This window comes from Megascapheus bottae, chromosome 5, assembly GCF_031878675.1.
Source record: "Megascapheus bottae isolate mThoBot1 chromosome 5, mThoBot2.hap1, whole genome shotgun sequence".
NCBI classification, from domain to species: Eukaryota; Metazoa; Chordata; class Mammalia; order Rodentia; family Geomyidae; genus Megascapheus; species Megascapheus bottae.
The window spans coordinates 66,908,602-66,927,483 of NC_143513.1; the positions used below are offsets into that span (position 1 = coordinate 66,908,602).

Sequence of the window (18,882 nt, forward strand, 5' to 3'; positions counted from 1 at the left end):
TTGGGCATGTTGTTTCTTTGGTTTCCTAACATGTCAAGTCTTTAAAGCAAAGCTAGTAATTCTAGCTTTATTGGTTGAGGTAGGGATTAGAATGGATGTGTTTAATGTGCCAAATATATAATAGACACTCAAAGATGGTGGTGTTCATTTTGTGTTTTGATGTGGTGTTGTAGAAACTGAAAGTAGAACATGTTCTGTGTGTGAAGGGAATTAAGTTGGAAAACCACAATAGGGAAACTAAGTGTAAGGTTGTCAATGCCATCACATTGTATGTGATTGACAGCAAAACATTGTTAATGTTTATGGCTAGAAGACAAAAGAACTTAGTGTGACATTACATAAGCAGTAGTAAAGTTGTTTTCTTTCAGAATCAATTTTACTAGGCTCTGTCTCATATCCCACATTGTTTCCTACAGGTAAAAACAATTGTGAGAACCACAGTTGGAGAGTGAAAAGTTCCTTATTGATGTTCCCCCTTTCTCCACCCTCAGCAGCCTGTTATCCACAGGAGCTCTTATTACATGCCTGCACTTATCAGGGCCCCTATATGCATTAAACAAGGCTTACAATGTGTATATAACCAAATTTGTACCAGCTAGATGCTGATTGCAGTTATCTGTGTGGTTCATAGTTCTATCAATTTCACTTGCTTGTTTTTCTCTGTGGTTGTAAGCTGGTGATAAATATTGGAGTATTTTGATTAATGTCTAATAGACTATACAGTAAAAGAAAGTAATCTTCATTCTGTTTAACATTCAACTGATACCTGTCCTGTAAAGGTTCAGGCCTCATTTTACTCTGAATATATAAGCATAGGCTTGAGAGTAGGTTGAGTTTGGTGTATAAAATATACCGCACTGGATTCGGCAACATGATTTAGACCTTGGAGAGATGCAACTGACAAGATAGAAACTTAGTGTCTAAAGGGACACCTTTGTGACATGCACTTGGATAATTTAGTCTCCTCTTTTGCATTGCCCAAGAATTTATTGCGTGAGTTTGATTGGAATTCTGGCTCAGTAGAAGGTTCCACGGGTACCAGCTAAATAATAGTGTCATATGCAGCATCATTTTCCCTTCTGTGTTGTTCCAGGAAGAAGCTTTAATAATAACTATTATTTTTTTAATATGGTGAAGAAAGGAAGATATTCACAAAGAAACATTTCTTTAACAAAATGATATGATTCTCCAAATGGGCTTGCCCAATCCTGCTGTCGGTTTCAGAGAAAATTGGTTTCCTATTGTAAGAGATGAATTTTCTTTCCCTCCATTTCCTTTCTTCTCTTCTAGAACTGTGGGAGGGTTTGTGGCACATCATGGTGCTGGACGGGTTTCATCTGGCTTGTAGCCTGTACTTTAAGTAACGGGGTTGTCTGTTCTAAGGGCATCGGCTCTCCATTTATAGCTTGGGTATGAAGGATAAAAAGTGTGGGAGAAGATTTCTCCATTACTAGAAAACATGATTTGGGGCCAACTGGTTAATTATGAGCTTCCAGTGAAGAGGAAGGTGGTGCCAGAGGAGCAGAGCTGGTTGTGCTAGAGGCTGGTCTTTGCTGTCTCTGTTACCACACCTTCTGTGAAAGTTGGCTTTCTGGTTTTTTTTTTTTTTTATTGTTTTGGGTCAGTTGTGGGGCTTGAATGCTGAGCCTGGGCATTGTCTCTGAGCTCTTCAACTCAAGGCTACCACCCTACCCCTGAACCACAGCATCACTTCTGGTTTTCTGGTGGTTAATTGGAGATAAGTCTCATGGACTTTAGTGCCCAGACTGACTTTGAACCACGATCCTCAGATCTCAGCTTCCTGAGCAGCTAGGATTACAGGTGTGAGCCACTGCTAAATTTTAGCCTAGCTAAAATTTGGACACTTTTAAACATTCTTTTCAACTAAGGAGACTCCCCTTTAATACAGATTCACATCTTCAGAACTAGCAGCTAGGGAGAAAGAGGTTCTGCTAGAGAGACCCTAATTATTTTTTCATTTCTTCTCTGTTCTGTCCACTCATTTGAACACCCGATGAGGAGTGTGTTTCATATTAGGAAAACCTCAAAACTGGTTTGTGTCATTGTAGGTTAGTCTTTCCAGAACAAAGGAAGGCTTTGTGATCCTTCAGTGCCTTTCCCTTTCTTTTTTACCTTTTTTCTTCACCCTCAAAAATGCCAGCTCAGAAAGTGCTTTTGATTAGAGCTAGTTAAATCTTAAATTCTATAATTTTGAGAAGTTTTTTTTTTAAGTTTTACACTGGTAAGTTAGCTATTTATATTGCAGTATGATATTTAGTGTTATACTAAATATCACAATTAAGATATTCTTAGTTCATGAGTTCAGCTTTACTTGAACTCAGAATGGTATCACATGTGTTCTGTAAGAATTTCTGATGAGTTAACTAAAGATAGATTTTCTAATTTTTAAAGACCATGAGTACTGGAGTTCATTGAATCAAACTTGTTAAGAGAAAAGAAGATTGCTTTAAAGATTTAGCCAATTCATAACAGAGCATACTAATTTAGATTTTATGAATTTTCTCTAATATCACATGAAGGATATTATTTTTGTGTCATGTGGATATTATTTTGAGGTTTTATAATTGTACAGTGAGATGTGATTCATTGGTGGATGTGTCCTTCCATAGCATCCAACCATGCTTTTTTTTTGAGGGGGGGGTTCGTCATGGGACTTAAACTCTGGGCCTCAGTGCTGTCCCTGAGCTCTTTAGCTCAAGACTACAGCCCTATGTCTGGGCCTGGGCGTTGTCCCTGAGCTCCTCAGCTCAAGACTACTGCCCTACCATTTGAGCCACAGTGCCACTTCTGGTTTTCTAGTGGTTAATTGGAGATAAAAGTCTCAAGGTCCGTAGTGCCCGTCCTAGCTTTGACCCATGATCCTCAGATCTCGGCCTCCTGAGTGGCTAGGATTACAAGCATGAGCTACTGCTCCTGGCCACAGCCATATATCTGAACAGTAGGTTTCTTGTAATCAACTAGTGTTATACAGGAGGCCTTCCTACAGTCATGCAAGTTGCTAACTATGTTACAAAATTTCAGCTATAATGTGCTTCACTATATGAGTTATTAACTAATTTCATTTGTTCTCATAATCACAGTAGGTAGATTTTTAATTATCAAAATTAATTTATATATATATATTTATATTTCCAGTTCTGGGGCTTGAACTCTGGGCCTGGCCATGTCCCTAAGCAGCTTTTGCTCAAGGCAAGCTCACTACCACTTGAGCCACAGCCCCACTTTTGGCTTTTTTGAGTAGTTTATTGGAATCTCACAGTTTCCTGCCTAGGCTGGCTTCAAACCGAGATCCTTAGATCTCAGTCTCCGGAGTAGCTGAAATTGCAAGTGTGAGCCAGCAGTGCCTGGCAAAATTAAATTTTAAAAATAATGTTTTCCTCCTTCCCTCTCGTATTCTTCATTTTCTCCCGAGACTAGCATTTTCTAGAAATGTACTATACTGGACACTTACTAGATGTGTTTTTTTTTCTCATGAGGCCTGGTAGAGAAGATAGACCTGTATGAAGTAATTAAATTACAGTAATATAAGGCAGAAAGTGATTAGTGTTGTAACTTTGGCTTATCTCTTCTGTCTCTTGACATTTTAGTTCTTGTTATCAGCCGTGTTAGAAGTTGTAAATCTTAACTCAGCTAAGTAGCTTTACTTCTTAGTAATACTATAAATATGATTTGATTTCCCACAGAATTTTCATTTGCTGAATATGGAATTACCTTACTTTGAACTGATACTTGACTTATACATTTGGTTTCACTGCAAAAAACATGTGTCTGTATATTATATATGTGCGTGCATGCATGCATGCGTGTGTGCGTGTGTGTGTGTACAGGGTAAATGTATATGCTGAGGCTTCAAGAAAGGCTGAGGCTAGTAACTCAGACCTACTGCTTGGTGTGCTGAGCTTTTGTTCTGTGAATTTACAATAAGCTGTCACCTACTTCTGATCATGAGATGTCAGGAGATAGTTGAACAGTGCTGGTTGCCAGGGCACTGACCTTGAGCTTTGTTCTCTTCTAGGATCCCATGCCCTTTCTGTTCCACTGTCCCTGGCTTGTCCTTTTAATCTTTACTATTTCTTGAGGAAAGGTGGCGCTGTTTCAGTTTCCTCTAGGAATAGATTTTTTTTTTTAAACTTTCAGAGCAGTTTATGTGTAAGAAGAGTTGTTTCTATGCCTTTGTAAGAGGACAGAGGAGATGGGTCCAGTTTCTTTTCCCTTCCATTAATTTGGGAAGTACCTTTATGTTGTCTGCAGATATTCCTACTTAGGAATCATGGCTTCCTTTTGTATTCAGATCTTGAGAGGTATGGTATTGTTCTATTATTCCACTCTTCCTACCTATTTGTATAGCTAAGTGCAGAAATCACATCTGAATTTTTATTTGTATAATGATTTGTGAACTTTTAGTACCTTAAACTATTTTCTCCTAAAATCTTGACAGAATCTTGAGCTGGGGGGAAGACATGATTCTTGGCGCCTGTTATTTCCTTTTTTTTCCTTTCTCCTCTCTTTTTCTCCCTGTCCTTTTTCCTCCCCATTCTTAACTGCATTTGAGCAATAAATAGCAAGCACTTCTGAAAAGGCTCTTCGTTGGCTTATGTAATTGAGTAGAAGAGCAGTCTCCAGAGGAAGATTTTTTTCCTTACATGATAGTCTTGAAAATGGTACTTTAATTTTGGGATGTGCAAGTCCTGTGGAATATAATCATATGCTGTGCACTGGAGATAACAGGTCAGTTTCTTCAAGGACATGAGACTGCCTAAATTTGCTTCACTTCTCTCTTTTTTCTTTTGATATTGGAGCTGTTCCCCTATTGGCAGGTTGCCAGGAGACATTTGTAAGTGGGACTGTTTCTTAGAATCACTACTTCTTGTGCTTCTCTGCTGTCACTCTGGCTAGTTCACACAGACTCCTGAATGCCTGTGTGAACTGTGAACCCGAACAGAGAAGGATTAGTGCTGTGTCCGTACTTGCTCTTCCCTGGCATGCTCAGCTCAGCTCAGCTGGCTTAGTTTGAAATCCTCAGATTCCTCACCCAGTCTCAGTACTTGGGAAATTTTTGGAAATTGTGCCATTTCTAGATATCTTACAGGGTTAAGGAGCATTGACTTCCTTAGTTATTAACCTACTTCTGTTTTTATTGAAGTATTTTGACATTAATCAGATACTTCCTTGTGGCTTTCTGGACTATCTAAACCTCTAACCTTATCCTCCCGTTTTATTGCCATTGACTTAAGTAGATCCAGCTATTTTTACCACTACCCTTTCTCCTCTCTCCCTCTCCCCTTCCTTCACTATTATACACATACATGCATGTGTGCTCATGCACACATAGCAGCAGTTTTCAAGACGAGGCCCACTTACAGGCCTTGCTTCTTACTTGAAAATCCAGATCGGTGGTTCTCATAACAGGACTCCTGAATGAATGTCTGCCATAGGCTGTCAGTCTACATGCTTATATGCTCACAGATTAATCTTAGGCTTAATGCTAGAGTTAATGATTGCCTCGTGTCCATTCAGTTCTAAGAGAATGCACTGGTGATGAACTTTGGGGATAGTAGCAGTCAAAATCCCAGTTCTTCCTTTGCTTATAATGTAACATCAAGTAAGTTACTTAAGCTTTGAGCTTTGCTTTCCTTACAGTAAAATGGCATTCATGATTATTGCCAGGATGAATTGCTATCAGCATTATCTATGTGTAATACAGTTGTCATTTATAGATGTTATTGTCATTTTAAATTATAGGGGCTTTTCACATTATGTAGTATTAACAGAGCCTTAGCATGTGGTAAGCAAGAGGAAATAGGGTTGTCAGGCAATTGGAGGGTCATGCAAAAGCTATGAATCATTTAAGAGAACATGTTGTCTTATGTAACCAGCTCATCTGATTCTATACCTATAGGCTTTTTAAAGCAGATTTCATTTCTTTTTTTAATTGGATTTTAATTTCTGTTGTTTACCATTTCTTCTTTGCTTCCCAATGTATATATGAAATGTATTTCCTTGTAAATTTAGCACTTACCCCAATCTGTCTCCATAACAGACTTACTTATATCTAGTCAAGAAGTAAAGACGTATTTTCTTTGCAACAGTTCCTAGGAGAGTGTTTGGATATGCAATATGCTCAGCTTCTGTGTCTAGTCCGTTAGGAATAATTAGATATATTAGGAAGATAGAAAATGACCTCCCATTTGGCCAAGGTGAATGTAAGTTTAAGCCTCTGCTTCCCCTCTCACCTCCTGCTGATTTCCAGTTAAAGACCTGGCTTTTATAAAAATGTGCTACTGTGTATGTTAGGGACCACAAACCAGAATTCATAATCTTTGTGGATTCTTTTTTATGGCTGCCAAGGGAATTGAAAGGTCCTTCATGGTAAATATGCCCAGGGCATGTGATACAGTTCCTATTTTAAGTCCTGAATTCAAATGGAAATTTCAGCTTTTGTTCATTAAAATGGCATATAAGGCAGAGCTACTGGGATTGATCCATTATTTACTGTTTGAAATTGTATCCGTTTAAGTCTGATCATGACTGTTATTCTTACTTTAATTCAATTGTAAGTTCTAAGCTCATCATGGAGTATACTTCCACTTGGCTACATTAATTAATATATTATAATGCATCTTCCTCTTAAAACAAAAGTCAAACTTCCTGTTGACCTGTTCATTTGACAGCACATTGATGGTTAAGTTATTCTCTGTGCATCACAGAAGGCTTTATTATGAAATAGTATTTTTTTTAATTGAGGAAGCAGTGAGATTTAATGTAATTTCTATGATGGGATCAATGTCCAGGAATGTCTTGTAAAAAGAGAAATATAAGGTAGTTGAAATATTGTGAGTTAAAGGCTTAGAGATCAACTGGATTTGGAGATTTCCTGTTCCTAAAAACTGATAGCTTAAAAATAAGTTTATAGTGTAATGTAACAAACATCTGGGTTATCTGTTAGCCTTGATATTATCTCTGTTTGCTTCAGATCCTTTTTCTACTTCTTTCATACTAAGTATTACAGAGTAGTTTGAAAGTCCCTATTCATCTTTAGGCTTCTTTTTTGTCTACCCTTCTTTCCCTTCCCTTCTCTTCTTCATTCCACCTCAATATTATTAACTTCTTTTTCATATCTGTTCATTTTTTTTAACCTTTACTGCTGACATAGATCTTTGAATAGTGAAATTTTGTTTGTGTTGAGCTTTAGTCTATATTCATGAGAGTTTACAACATCATTCTCCAGCCCACTTTTCCTTCTTAGTATTTTTGTTTGTGCCTTTGTTATGTTTCTCTGTGCAGCATAAATGCCCATTTCATTGTATGATCGTACTGTAGACAGTGTTAATGTGGATGTTGTTACATTTGTCTTACCTGTATGAGCATTTTCTTTTTTTTTTCTTTTTCTTTGTCCTGGGTTTTGAACTCCGGGCCTGAGTACTGTCCTTGGGCTTTCTCAAGGCTAGCGCTCTACCACTTGTGCCACAGCACCACTCTCGGCTTTGTCTGTGTATGTGGTCCTGAGGAATTGAACCAGGGTCTTTGTGCATGCTAGGCATGCACTGTACCATCAGGCCATGCTCCTGGCCCCTTATGTGAGCATTTTGTAAGGTCTACACTTTGCTATAGTTATCACTCCCTCCCCCACTATGATGGATTATAACATAGTATCTCAGTTGTGCTTCTGATTATTACTAAAATTGCACTTTTTTCATACATTCATTGTGTGCTGGTAGTTCTATAGTGAAGTACTTGTGTGTACTTTATCTATTCTGTCATTGTTTTTTTGTTATCGTTTTAGGTTATAAGATTTATTTTATTTTATTGTTGGGGTAATGTACCAGAGGAGTTACACTTACATTCAATGGGTAGTGGGTACATTACTTCTTGAATATTGTTACTTCCCCTTCTCATGTTTTTCTCCTACCTTTCCCTCCCCCCACTCTTCCCACTCATCTTTTTCCCTATTATTTTTTCATATTGATCTCTCAGAATTCTTGACTAAGTAAACTAAGTTAATTAGAAGAGAATCCCTTTGGCTCTCATTCCCATGTGACCCCCCCACCTAAAAGAATATGTAGCCACGTAGCTATAGATGAATGACAAGTTAGTCTAGGTGGAGTCATTCCTTTCATGGATAATCAAAGACAATTGCTTATGTGGTTTCTCTTCTCTTCTTCATACTGTTTATTAGCTCAACTCTGGACTATTGCTTGCCATTTCTCTTATCTAACATCACAAATGAAAATCTCTTCTCCTCTCCCTCTCCCCCTCCCTCTCCCTCTCCCCCTCCCTCTCCCTCTCCCTCTCCCCCTCCCTCCTCCGCATCCCTCCTCCCTCTCCCCCTCCCCCCTCCCTCTCCCCCTCCCCTTCTCCCTCTTTATTTTTCCCTTTTCTTTTTCTTTTCCTTTTTTTGCTCATCCTTGGGCTTGAACTCAGGGCCTGAGTACTGTCCTTGGGCTTTGTCAAGGCTAGGTTTCTATCACTTGAGCCACAGCACCACTTCCAGCTTTTTCTGTATATGGTACTAAGGAACCGAACCCAGGGCTTTGTGCATGCTAGATAAGCACTCTACCACTAGGCAAAACTCTTAAAATCTCTTCTTGACTTTATTCTTCTGAAAGTTATAACTGAATTTGTACTGTTTTGAAAGAGTCATATACTTGGTTTGTTTTATTTTTACTTCCATTCTCTGTATACCCATCCTTAGCCTATCCTGACTTATTTTCGGGCCAGTTCTAGGGAATAAACTCAAGGCCTGAGCACTGTCCTTGGGCTTTCCTCAAGGCTAGTGCTCTACCGCTTGAGCCACAGCACCACTTCCGGCTTTTCTATGTATGTGGTACTGAGGAACCCAGGTGTTTGTGTATGCTAGGCAAGCATTCTACCACTAGACCAAACTCCCATCCTCGCTTTTATCCAAACTGTCATTGGGAAGTTACTAGTGAGCACACAGATGCAAAGCATGAATCTTGTTCTTATTTAACTGACCTTAATCTTTGGACACAATTGATTATTCCTTCACAGTCACATTTTTTGGCAGCCAGAACACAACACTCTGCTAGTTACCTCATTCCCTGCTCCCTGGCTGGTCTTTCGCCATCTCTTTGAAAAATAATTATCCTTCTCAGTTTCTTGGCTTTAGGAACTTGCCACATCCTAGCAAATCCCATGGATTTCACTAGATCATGCCTTTCTTCCAAGTTTCACATTTGTATATCCAATTGCTCACTCAGCACCTCCAAAGGGTTATCCAGCTGCTGAAGCTTAGCATGTTCACGGCCTTACCTTACTTTTCTCCCTGCTTCCAAGTGGTTGTGTAGCATCTCTAGTGCCATCTATTATCTCCTAATTTGTCTCTCTGCTCTTTCCTTGTTACAATATTAGTTTCCAGACTTTAAGCCAGAATAATTCTTTCAAATGCTAAGTCAGATTTGTGTCTTCATTTTGGAATACCTTCCCTCCTGTGTTCTGCTCTAGATTCTTGCTATCTTCGTTGTGTCTGAACCCACCAGACATGCTCCTGATTTTCATTGGCTGTTCTTAGCTTGTTTTCATTTGATTGGAGTCATATACTTTCCTTGAGAAAATGTAGTTCTCTGAGAGAGCCTGACCTAAGAACATTAAACCTATGAAAACCTCCGCCTCCATCTTGATCTATTTTCTCTGTCTGTATCCCTGTGTCTGCATGTGCATTATGTGTGTATGCATTCACACAGACACATGAGTGTGATCTTGAACTCCAGTCTTTGTTGATATTCCTTGGCTTTTTTGTTCAAAGCTTGTTCTCTACCCCTGGAGCCACAGATTCACTTTTGGTGTTTGGGTGATTAATTGGAGATAAGAATCTCATGGGCTGCAGGGGGAGGTTGCTCAGGCCTGCTACTCAGGAGGCTGAGATTTGAGGATAACAGTTCAAAGCCAGTCTGGGCATTAAAGACCATGAGACTCTTATCTCCAATTAACCACCAGAAAACCCGAAGTGGGGCTCAAGGAGTTGGGCTTTAGCTAGAGTTGAAGAGCTCAGGGACAATGCCCAGGCCCTGGTGTAAGGTAGCCTTGAGCTGAAAAGCTCAGGTTAGCGCACAGGCCCAGAGTTCAAGCCCCACTACCAACCCCCCCAAAAAAAGATCTCAGGGACTCCTGATCCTGACTTCCAGTCATGATCTTTTTGGTCTCTGCCTCTTGAATAATTAAGATTATTAGGCATGAGCCCCCTGTACCTTGCTATGGCTTCATTTGTTTATCATCTAAAAAATATATCTGTACCTTTCACTTTTTTCATGATGTCTTTTAAAAGATGAACTTAAAAAAATCTTATTGGTTGCATACTTACTGATCTCTCGCTCTTCCTCTCCCCCTCTCCCCCTTCCCCTCCCTTTCCCCTCCCCCTCCCCCTCCCTCTCCTCTATACCCCTTCCTTTCTTCCTCCTTCTCTCCGCACAATGTTTGTCTGTTTAGTCTTGCTTAAGAAATACTGCTGTATGTCATGGCAGTTAAATTTTGTGGCTGTAGTTTTTAAGGATACATTCAGTTAGATCTGAAAGGTGTTGAGAACAAGTGCTTGCTTGGAGATACCTTTTATGTTATTCAAATCAACAGTGCCCAGATTTGTCCTTCACTTTGGAAACCCACCAAATGTACCTTCCTGTAAAAATGCCAGATGTTTCTTCAGATGCTAAATTGTTGGTGTTGGGTCTTGCTCAGAGAGAGAGGGACAGATGACTGAAGTTATCTTTTCTATCTGATGTGTGTCATTTTAGGGCCTATATGTAATGCCATTTTTCAGGAACAGTGATTACAGTACATCTTGGTTTGTATATTATCCACCTACCAGATAAAGCTAGCATTCTCTTCTATTTTTATTTCAGGGAAAAATATTTCCATGCAAATTAGAATCTAAAGCAGACAGATCCTTTTAGCAGGCAAGATTCATCTAAAGTCCTGTTTTCGCAGAATACATTCCATACCTCAATTGCCTCTTAGAGATTTCAAAGGCTTTTATAAAAGTACCTGGTAATTTGGAGGAATTGCTTTTATTTTGTGGTTTCTTGGGGACTTCTAATACTCTCTTGTAAGATGTTTGCTGATGTCAATAGCTTCTAGCTCTGAAGGGTTAGAGTAACAAGATCATTCTGTTTTCACTTGTGATAACTTGTTTTCTGCTTGTGCTATTTGTTCTTTCCTGGCTTCATCAGAGATGCATTATCAGAGCCTAAAGTTGTTCTGGTTTTTTTTTTCTTTTTTATTGTTGTTTTTTTTTTTTAATGGGGATGTTTGTTGGTATACTATCTGTTTCCTTCCTTTTTTGAGGGTATTTTGGCTTGTTCTAGCTCTGCAGAATGTCTTCAAGGCAGTATTCTTACTTAGACGACGTTCTTTTACACAAGTAGGTGTACATCTTCCCTTGATCTTCATTTGAATGCTTGCTAGAAATCTTCTTGCCTTTCATTTCTAGTTTTGGAATTCCAGTCAGTATGTTCCTTTCTAACTCTGATTTTCAGAGTATGTTGAAAAAAAGCACAGAACTTCAGGTTCTGTGGCAAATCAAAAGGCTACATGTGGCAAATGTCATTTTTTTTCAGTTCATTTTTAAAAATGTTTTCACCATGACTTTTGAAATTACTTGGCTATCCTTTGTAAGTAGATTTTCCTCTGTTGCTTAGTGAACATTAATATATTGGTACTTATGTATTCCTTAGGGCGAATTCTGATAACAATTGATTTTTGACTATATTAAAAATCCGGTTTGGGCTGCGAGTATTGCTCAGTGGTGGTGTGTTGAGTGTTTGCTTACCATACACATGTTCCTGGCTTTAATCCTTAGCACCTTGAAGGAGAAGTCCTGTTCATGACTAGCACCTAGCATCTTTTGTGAGCATTATAAGTGTACTACTCAGTGTAGGCATTATTTTGGAGGGAAATTGGATGTTCAATTTGGCTCCCTAATAGATCTCTTAGTTTGTGAGCCTTTTCTTTTTACTTGGCCTCTAGGACATTTGTGATATATGAATAGGCTGTGTATTTGACCTTGTGTTATCCAACATTCCTCCAGACCAGGAAACTCTCACCACCCTACTTTTGTTATTTCATATTTTGTTCTTCTAAAAATTTCATGTTTAGGATCTCTTCAGATCCTTACATGCTCAGATCTTTCTTTGACCTTGGCCACCTTCACTATTTGTATTTGAAATATTATGTAGACTTTCACATGCTCTTTGGGAAAAGGTGGTGGCTTCACTTCCTGGAAGAGCCTTGGGAAACTAATCAAGAGAAAATATCTGTATTCTGCAGTGGAATGATGTAAAAGAAACTTACATTTCCTTGTAACTTAAGGGATCATTTACATTTTCACAAGAGGCATTTGTTGGTCATATCAGTGTTTTGAAATGTTTTATGATATGTTTGATGCATCAAGACTTAGTTAGCATCTGAGGGGAAGCATCTATTTTTATTTGCTATCCTTCATATTGCTATTGGGATGAGTTTAGAAGGAAGATATTAAAATGATGAAGCTCTTTACTTGATTAATTGCCTATTTAAGAAAAATAAGCTATGAATATCTTCATTGAGTACAGCATGGATTAGAAAGAGCTTCTTGTTTTCTCACATGCAAAATAGATGGCAAAGCCATATTAGGCAGCTGACTATAGATGGAGGATCATTGGTGTACAGATCAGGGTAGAGCAACACCCTGCTTTTTTCCTTTCTGTAACTGTTCAGTATTGTCTTCGACCTGCAGATGCTCAAATCTAGTACTGGTATTTCTGCCTTTCATTCTGCCCCCCGTTTTTTTGGTGGGGGTGGGGAAGTGGGGGTGATCATTTAATCCAACTGCAGTTACTATGTACTACCAGGAAGTTGCTGTGCATAGTTGTGAGCAATTAAATAGCAGTGTTTAGGATGTCTGTTGTGTTGGACCTTCCAGGCTAGCATGAGAGAGTCACTGACATAATCATGTGACCCTATATACCTCTACTCTCTTACTTCTTAAGCACATCTTTCATGTCTGCAGTCTCTGGATCTCCACTGAAAGACCAGAAGCACCTCTAGACTTCTTTGGCTTGTCATTTTGGCTCTGTCAGTAGACATCATGGATGTCTCCTCTTCTTTTCTGTTCTGTTGTCAGTTCCTGTTAATTCCTTTCTTAAAATGGTAATCATATCTGTTAACTTTCTATTCATTCCTACTTCTGTCACTTGTATCGAGAGTAAAAATGGCATTGCTTAGTGGAGTCTCCTCCATGAGAGGAGTCTCAGGGCCCTCAGATGAACAAGAGTGGGGGGAGAAATATTTTTTTTCTCATCTTTTTTTGTTCAGTCTTTTCTAATTCTAATTTTCTTGTTAGTTTTTTGTTCCTGTCCACATAACACATAATTTAGCACTTAATCAAAACTGATGTATACCTATATTGCTTCTCTGCCTTTTGGCTATGATTAAGTGTAAAACTTGACTGTATTCCTATTTCATCTGTAACCATATCAAAATACATACATGCACACATACTCATCCACACAGAATTCTTCATGTGCTTTGTATGCAGCTATTATTTTTAGTGTAGTAGAACTATATCTCTTTCTATATATTGATATATGTACTCCGAATACTTATTGAATTTATTTTATATTCTAATTTAATTTTTACTTAAGTATTTTCTTTAGTTGGGCACCTACTTCAGTTTATTTGTTGTTATACTTCTGTATATGTATTGCTTCTGTACATCTGTTGTAGAGATGAATTAAATGATTGGCTTTATTGTACAAAAATTTTTCTCCTTTGAGTATTTGTTATAGGGAACAACCTATTTCACATTTATTCTACTATAACATATTACCTATATTCATTTGTTTGTTTCTTTTATTCATGTTATTCTGTTTTGCTTTTAGGATAAGAACAAGAGGCTGCGTCCCCTGTATGACATTCCCTACATGTTTGAGGCCCGGGAATTTCTTCGAAAGAAGCTTATTGGGAAGAAGGTATGCAATAACCAAAACATATTTGCAAGTGATTAGACTTAATCTAATCGTTTGGAGCCTCTTTCCCAGCAGATGACACTCCCTCACTAAGTCAAGTTGAATTACTTTGATAGGAAGAGAGGTGTGTCTATGTGTCAGTAAGAGTGGTACCCCTTGAGAGAGATTTAAAATTGGGGCCCTGACCACAGTTTGATTGCCAGTGCTCTCACAGCAGGATCCAGGCTCCATTCCAGTTTCAATAATTGCGTATTGCCCTGAGCTCTATTCGCTCAACTCTCTTGTTCTCTCCAGTCACCTCCATTAAAAATCTGGGGCTATGGGATTTACTAGTAAGAGAAAATTATTGCTATTTCATATTTGCCCTTCAGAGGCAAACATGAGGAAAGGGGTAGTCAGGGTCTCCTAGAATAGGAACCTGCTTCCTCCATTCATTCCATGAATGAATGCAACCTCCACTTCTCTGGCTTTTAAGGTTTTCAATAGTTTGTCCATTTTCACTCTTGATGCAAGTGACAGAAGTAGGAATGAATAGAAAGTTAAGAGATATGATTACCATTTTAAGAAAGGAATTAACAGGAACTGACAACAGAATAGAAAAGAAGAGGAGACATCCATGATGTCTACTGACAGAGCCAAAATGACAAGCCAAAGAAGTCTAGAGGTGCTTCTGGCCTTTCAGTGGAGACACAGAGACTGCAGACATGAAAGATGTGCTTAATAGTCTGATATTAGTGGACCAAACATATGTAGATTGTTGTGTAGCATATTGGCTATGTTCAATAACTTGGGTACCCTTGAGGGCATTTCCTAGTTTTCTTAGGCAGAGAATAATTTTAATAGTATATGTGTATTACTGTAGTGAATTTTTGACCATCCTCTTGTTGTCCTGACATTCCTATTGTTCAAGTCTGGGAATATCTTTGTCCTGGGTGAACAAAGAACATAAATGAAATTGTTCCTTTGATGTTAGTTGAGAAACTGTTCAGAGAGATACTGTGATTCATATCTTTGCTTCAGTTAAGATTCTCAGAGAAACTTCTTTTGGATCAATTTTTACTGTATCTTCAGTATGTTAAGGCTAATCATCTTTTTGTATTAGTATTCTTTGCCTAAATGATTGAGTGTGATAGATTTGATAAAAGTCTAGCTTTTGAACTAATGCCAAAATAGTGTAACATAAATATAAATATAATCAGTTTTATTTTGTACCTTAGTCAGTAGGATGATGAATTATAGCAAGAGATTTTGAAGGTATGTATAAGATGAAATTTCTAATTTTCGGGAAGGAAAACCAAACTGGATTCCCTAAAATGAGTATTAAATCTCCTCAGATTTCTTCAGAGAATAGGCTCATTTGTCATTGTATAAAACTTGACAGAATGTTGTATTCATTCATGAAGTGGAGTGCCCAATGATGGCTGTAAGTCTCTTTCAATTTCAAGATCTGCCGTTATCTGCTGTAATGTCTAACATCTCTATCTCACCCAGTTGATATTTTACCAGTCATTTACTGCCTCATAAACAATTGCAAATAGGCATCCAGGGAATTTCCTTACCAGTGTGGATTCTTAAGGCAATCCACACCGAGTCACATTGCAAGGAACAGCAGCCTCTATTAGGTCTGTGTGCAGCCAGTTGTGAGCATGATTTCTTGGAGTGTTTTCCTACCCTGATTCTGTTTCATCCCTGAAAACATAGATCACAGCTTGTTGTAGCTGCAGCAGCATGGTCCTGGAAGGTTAGCCCAAGGCCTTGCTCTCAAGTACTGTGTGCCAGGCCCCTGTACAATCCTTCATCACTGGATAAAAGCACTGACCTTAAGTGTCAGACGTGGTGTCGGTTCTTAGGCAATTAGGGGGAAGAAGCCTTGTGTACTAGTTCCTATGCAACAGAGTTGATTGGATACTATTTGTGCTGAACCCGTGTTTTGTCCCCCACAGTGACAGTGTATAAATGATGAATACTGTATCCTCGCATAGGGAGTTGGAAGTAGCTCAGCTCTGCTGGGCTGGAACATTCCTGGTGCCAATTGCTTTTCCTGACTCACCACCTGAAACCACTTGCCTGTCTTTTGGGCCTGTCAGTTGCACCAGCGAACATCCATGCGCACTGGCATCTGGGAGCAGGCAGGGCAGTGCTGCCTCAGGAGGGGTGGCTAGCACATCATTGCACATTTCTGCCAATTCCCTTCAGACCTGTGCAGCTGTTCAGCATGGCACATGGTGATTAAGAGTCAGCACAAGGGAGCATATGTGCCAATGTGCACGAAAACCGATCAGGGCAGCCAGTCACCGATTAAAAAGATATGGTGGGAAAATCGTCTGGCTTGCTTAGGCCTTCCCAGAGAGTCCATGTCTTGAGAGATGTCTAGCATATGGAGAAATAAGATTGAAAGTAAAATGATAGGTGTTTTGTTGGCTTTCATGGCTCCCATGCTAATTGTGGAACTTCACATTGATTTTAATCTATTTACATTGATCCAATTCTGGCTATGTACCATAATTAAAGTAAAGCACACTGCTTTTGCAGCCTTGGTTTGAACATTGGGAAATGGGACTATTATTTGCCTTCTCACTCATAGAGTTGTACCATGAGAATCCAGGCATGATCCAGTCTTTTATGCTGTCCCTGAGGGCAGCATATTATTGTTTTTGTTTAATAAAATGATTTTTGCTTAGCTCTCTCACTTCAGATTTATTCCTTTCACTCTAGTCAGAAGAAATATACATGTGACATAACTGCAGTCTTTCATTGGCTTTTCGGGCCATTGTACAGATTTGGGTGAAACCTGGTCGGCTGTGACACCATTCTTTAGCTTCCCCAACAGGCGTGCGTGAGTGCGCGCGCGCGTGTGTGTGTGTGTGTGTGTGTGTGTGTGTGTGTTTGTGTGTATCTGTGTGTGCGTGCGTGTGTCTGTGCTTGCGCACGTGCTTGCACACACACATTTATGATTAAGGGACTGGTAGAATGTATGTGCATTTTCTGCCTTGTTATTCCTGTTGACCATCTACCATCCATATATTAACATCCTAACTAGAGGCTATTCATGGTAAACACCTCTCATGCTAATTTAAGATGACATAGACTTTGTGATGACCATAACATGTCTTTTAGCTTTCCAGTGTGTGAGTAATATTTCGAGATTAGCAACTTTATGATAGAATAAGAGGTAGTCTCCTAACAGTAGGAACAATGGCTTTATATGAATCTGTATTTTTTTCATAATACTTAATGAATACCATATAGTTGAATTTGAATGTCCTAGCCAGTTTGCTTTCAATACAACACGGCAACACGAGTCTTCATTAGGGATTTCCTCTCAGTTGTCTTGGAAAATGTTGTTTCAATAATTTTTCCGGTTACAGGGTAATTTTACTCATTCCTTATAACTCTTGATTGCTTAATTGCAGACATCTATCTATTTTTCTATCTATTATCTACCTATCTATCTATCTATCTATCTATCTATCTATCTATCTATCTATCTATCTATCATCTATCAGTGTACTATTAGAGTATTAAATTTTCAACTCGGGGCCTAGGTCACTTAGATTATTTTTCCTTAATGATGGCATTTTTCCACTTGAGGCACAGTCCCACTTTCAGCTTTTTGCTGGTTATCTGGGGATAAGAGTCTCATGGACTTTTTTTTTATTTTATTATTATTATTTTTCAACCAGTCCTGGGCTTGAGCTCAGGGCCTGAGCATTGTCCTTGGACTTTCTCAAGGCTAGAGCTCTACCACTTGAGCCTCAGCACCACTTCTGGCTGGCTTGCTTCCTTCCTTCCTTCCTTCCTTCCTTCCTTCCTTCCTTCCTTCCTTCCTTCCTTCCTTCCTTCCTTCTTTCCTTTCTTCTTGCCTCCCTCCTTCCCTCCCTCCCTCCCCACCCCACCTACCTACCTACCTACCTACCTACCTACCTACCTATCTATCTTATCTTTTTGGTATGTATGTTGTACTGAGGAATCAAACCCGGGTCTTCGTGAATGCTAGGCAAGCACTCTACCACTAGGCCAAACTCCCGGCCCTATTTTTGTTTTATTTTTTTTTACCTCTGCTAGCTTTGAGACCCTCAACTCTCAGCTTTGTGACTTGCTTGGACATAGGTGGGAAGCACCAGTGCTTAGCCTCTGCTGCACTTTTATCACCTTGAGAACCATTTTGTACAAAGTTGTAACTTGTTTTACTGTTTAGACGGTCTGAAATAATAGAAGCAGGCAGAATACACTTGTGTTTCAGTGGTAACAATAAATAACTGGTAACAGACTTTTGGATCATCAGAGATCTTTTAATATATATATATGGCTTCTATAAATTTTGTGGGGGAGGGATAGTGCTAATGTTTGAACTCAGATTCTCATACTTATTAGGCAGAGAAACTCTACCATTTGAGCCATATTCTTTTTTCTTTCATTAGTTTTAAGAAGGTTCTTGATTTTTCCCAGGCTGGTTTGGACCATGATTGTTCTGTTAATGCTAACTATGAAATGACAAGCATGTATCACCATGCCTAGTTATTTGTTGGTTTTAAAGGGACCTCACAAAATTATTGCTCAGACTGTCTTCAAACCACAGTGCTGTAGATCTTGGCCTCTTGAGCATTAGGATTGAGTTAGAACCACTTGATGAGCCATTAGACTTGGATTCTTCTAGTAGCTATTTAGTAGATTAATTTAGATTAATCCAGTAGATTAATTAGGTCTTATATCTGTTTTGTTCACTCTCTGTGTCCAGAACAGTATAGTGATTGTATACAGTAGGCACTTAGTACATTTTTTTTTTTTTTGCCAATCCTGGGCTTGAGCTCAGGGCCTGAGCACTGTCCTTGGACTTTCTCAAGGCTAGAGCTCTACCACTTGAGCCTCAGCACCACTTCCAGCTTTTTGTATGTATGTGGTACCA

At 38.9% G+C, this 18,882-nt stretch overlaps 1 protein-coding gene across 1 annotated transcript in view; it reads left to right on the forward strand.

The window, feature by feature from the left end:
* Snd1 (staphylococcal nuclease and tudor domain containing 1) overlaps positions 1 to 18,882 on the forward strand; it is a 450,499-nt gene that overhangs the window by 155,697 nt on the left and 275,920 nt on the right. The window contains exon 11 of the mRNA XM_090333252.1: positions 13,890 to 13,979. Within this exon, the coding sequence (XP_090189378.1) occupies positions 13,890 to 13,979 (90 nt within the window). The remainder of the gene's footprint in view (positions 1 to 13,889; positions 13,980 to 18,882) is intronic.